Genomic DNA, 2,654 nt, shown 5'->3' with positions numbered 1-2,654 from the left:
AGTCTTGTAATTTGAGTGATAATAATGATATATATATTTTTTATCAGAAATTAAATAAAAAAAAATATATAACATAAAACTTATTAAATTTTAAATCAAACAACTCATATATCGATATTTACATGTTACATTTTATAATAATCTTTAACGTAATTAACGCTTAAACTTAAACTAAAGAGCTCTTACATATATAATATAGTTTTAACATAAAAACACGGTTTTACAAATATATGACAATAGGTTATTTATAAGCTTGATAAGAAATTTTAAATAGTGAATTTATTGAGTTAGTATATTATACATATTAGTGAGGATACATAAAAGTTGTTCCTAATCAATAATTTTGAAAAAAAATAATGAAATATATTATGCATAGAAAGGGTATGAATGTAAAATTAAAACTCTTTCTCTCCTTGATTTCTTCTACTCCCAAACAAACAAATACCAAATATATGTATATATATAATAAAGGACTTAATTTGCCAACTACCACCCATTTCTCTCTAATTCTTTCTCTCTATAGAGATTAGAGATATTTCATCAATATATTCATATTCATGGGTTTGAGAGATGTTGGAGCATCTTTGCCTCCTGGATTCAGATTTTGCCCAAGTGATGATGAGTTAGTTTGTCACTATCTATACAATAAGGTTTCAAATGATATTCAACACCCTGCTCTAAGGGCCACTACTCTTCTCGAAATCGATCTCCATAAGTGTGAACCATGGCAGCTTCCTGGTACTATTTCTAGATCTCTTAATTACCTTCTTCAGTCTGCTTCTTTTTTCCATTCTTTTTCATCATGAACTCATCATTATCTCTATTAATCCTATTTTTGTCTCGTCCCAAGCCAAACTGGGCATAAATCACCACCTATTTTCGATACAAAAATTCAAATTCCTTTAGTTTCGATATCTCAAATGATGATATGATCAAGATACGTCGATTGAGTAACATTCGTAGCTCATGTAGTATTTTTTATTAGTTTATGTCATAGATTGTATTATGATGATTCGGATGTTTATAACCATGATCATGTGATTTAGTGTATTAATAAAAAAATTCCATCCTTTAATAAAAAAAAACTCTTTGAGGTATATACATAAATATATATCACATCAGAAACATGCTTTGGCTTTAAGGAATGGCTGTTGTTATTTTAATCAATTTGTTTGTTTTTTTCTTGATTTTATTCCACGAAGATAATTTAGTTTAGCTATATAAAAAAAAATTAAAAAATTAAATTATTTGGCAGTTTCAAAGGGTAGGACAAAAGTTATGCACTATTTTCATTGTCTATATATTCTTCCAACTCACATGCACATATCCTTCCTTATGTAATTAATGTTATGTTCATTGAATCAATAAAGAAGTGACAAAACTCAATGCGGAGGAATGGTACTTTTTTAGCTTTTGCGATAGAAAGTATGCCACGGGCTCTAGGACTAACCGAGCCACGACTTCTGGTTATTGGAAAGCTACTGGAAAAGATAAGTTGGTTCATGACCCAAGGACACATGTTATTGTGGGGATGAGGAAAACTTTGGTTTTCTATAGGGGTCGTGCACCTAATGGGATTAAAACCGGTTGGATCATGCACGAATTCCGACTTGAGAACCCTCATATTCCCCCTCAGGTTCGCTCACTTCTCTATTTTCCTGTCTTTTCGAATTCAAATTATAATTATTATATTGTATATATAACACCTTGATTATATATAATTTACAAAAACCATTTTTTTTAAGAGATCAATTTATAGAAATGATATATGTTAACGTTTACAAAACTTATTTGTTTTTGTGTTCTGCTTGTTAATAGGAGGATTGGGTGTTGTGTAGAGTATTCTTGAAAAACAGAGGAGAAAATAAGATCAATAACAACACGGATAACTGTAACAACATTTGTTACGGCCAAAATATGTTAGTAGATACAAAGGGTGGTGTCACTTCCACAGCTTATGATCAACCTTTATGTCATTCCATTTCTCGAAGTTCTCCGGGCGCTTTGAACCAAAGCACCACCACCATCTTGAATTTGACAACGATGAACCCTATCATTGATTTTCAAACGTTTCAAGACCCAAACAACGTTGTCACTTTTAGTGACGATAACTCCAAGTATGAACATATGTACGAATTCTTGCTTGATGGAGTAAGTGGTTGTTTAGGAGAAGACATGTCTATGCTTGATCAACACTCAGAGGATATGGGATTTGATTTGGACAACAGCCTTTAGAATTCTCGAGTTTTGAAGATTAAACACAGACACTTATAATATATAAATATATATATTATTATAGAAGTTGTAAGTGTATATTGTGTTACCCATTACTAAATCGAGTGATATCACTAGTTGGATTCATGATTAATATTGAAGTGATATAATGAGATTAGAGTATGGGTCATTTACCTTTTAAGACTTTAATATGATGGTTGTATACATATTGTTATAGAGATGTAGCCTTTATATTACAATGATATATCAAACTGTTCTATTTGTTACTTAATTTATCTCTCTCGTACTCTCTATGTTACTTTTTTTATAAACATTTATTATCAATTTTACTAAAAAATTAAATGCTGAACAAATGTTATGAATTTTCTTCAAGATTCTCCTCTTCATGTTGTTTTATAGAGCATGAATTCATATATACT

At 30.0% G+C, this 2,654-nt stretch overlaps 1 protein-coding gene across 1 annotated transcript; it reads left to right on the top strand.

Moving 5' to 3' along the window:
• Nucleotides 1-557: 557 nt before the first annotated feature.
• Nucleotides 558-2,235, top strand: LOC124937827 (NAC domain-containing protein 21/22-like). Its single transcript, XM_047478157.1, has 3 exons — nt 558-738; nt 1,371-1,636; nt 1,819-2,235. The coding sequence occupies exons 1-3, from the start codon at nt 558-560 to the stop codon at nt 2,233-2,235; spliced, it is 864 nt and encodes a 287-aa protein (XP_047334113.1).
• The last annotated feature ends 419 nt before the right edge of the window (nt 2,236-2,654 follow it).

Source organism: Impatiens glandulifera, chromosome 5 (genome assembly GCF_907164915.1).
Source record: "Impatiens glandulifera chromosome 5, dImpGla2.1, whole genome shotgun sequence".
In the NCBI taxonomy this organism is placed as follows: Eukaryota; Viridiplantae; Streptophyta; class Magnoliopsida; order Ericales; family Balsaminaceae; genus Impatiens; species Impatiens glandulifera.
This window is presented reverse-complemented; position numbering and strand designations above follow the sequence as displayed.

Coding starts and splice junctions, on each gene's coding strand:
- LOC124937827 (XM_047478157.1), top strand. CDS start 558: ATGGGTTTGAGAGATGTTGGAGCATCTTTGCCTCCTGGATTCAGATTT. Junction 739..1,370: donor TGAACCATGGCAGCTTCCTG/GTACTATTTCTA, acceptor GAATCAATAAAG/AAGTGACAAAACTCAATGCG. Junction 1,637..1,818: donor ACCCTCATATTCCCCCTCAG/GTTCGCTCACTT, acceptor GCTTGTTAATAG/GAGGATTGGGTGTTGTGTAG.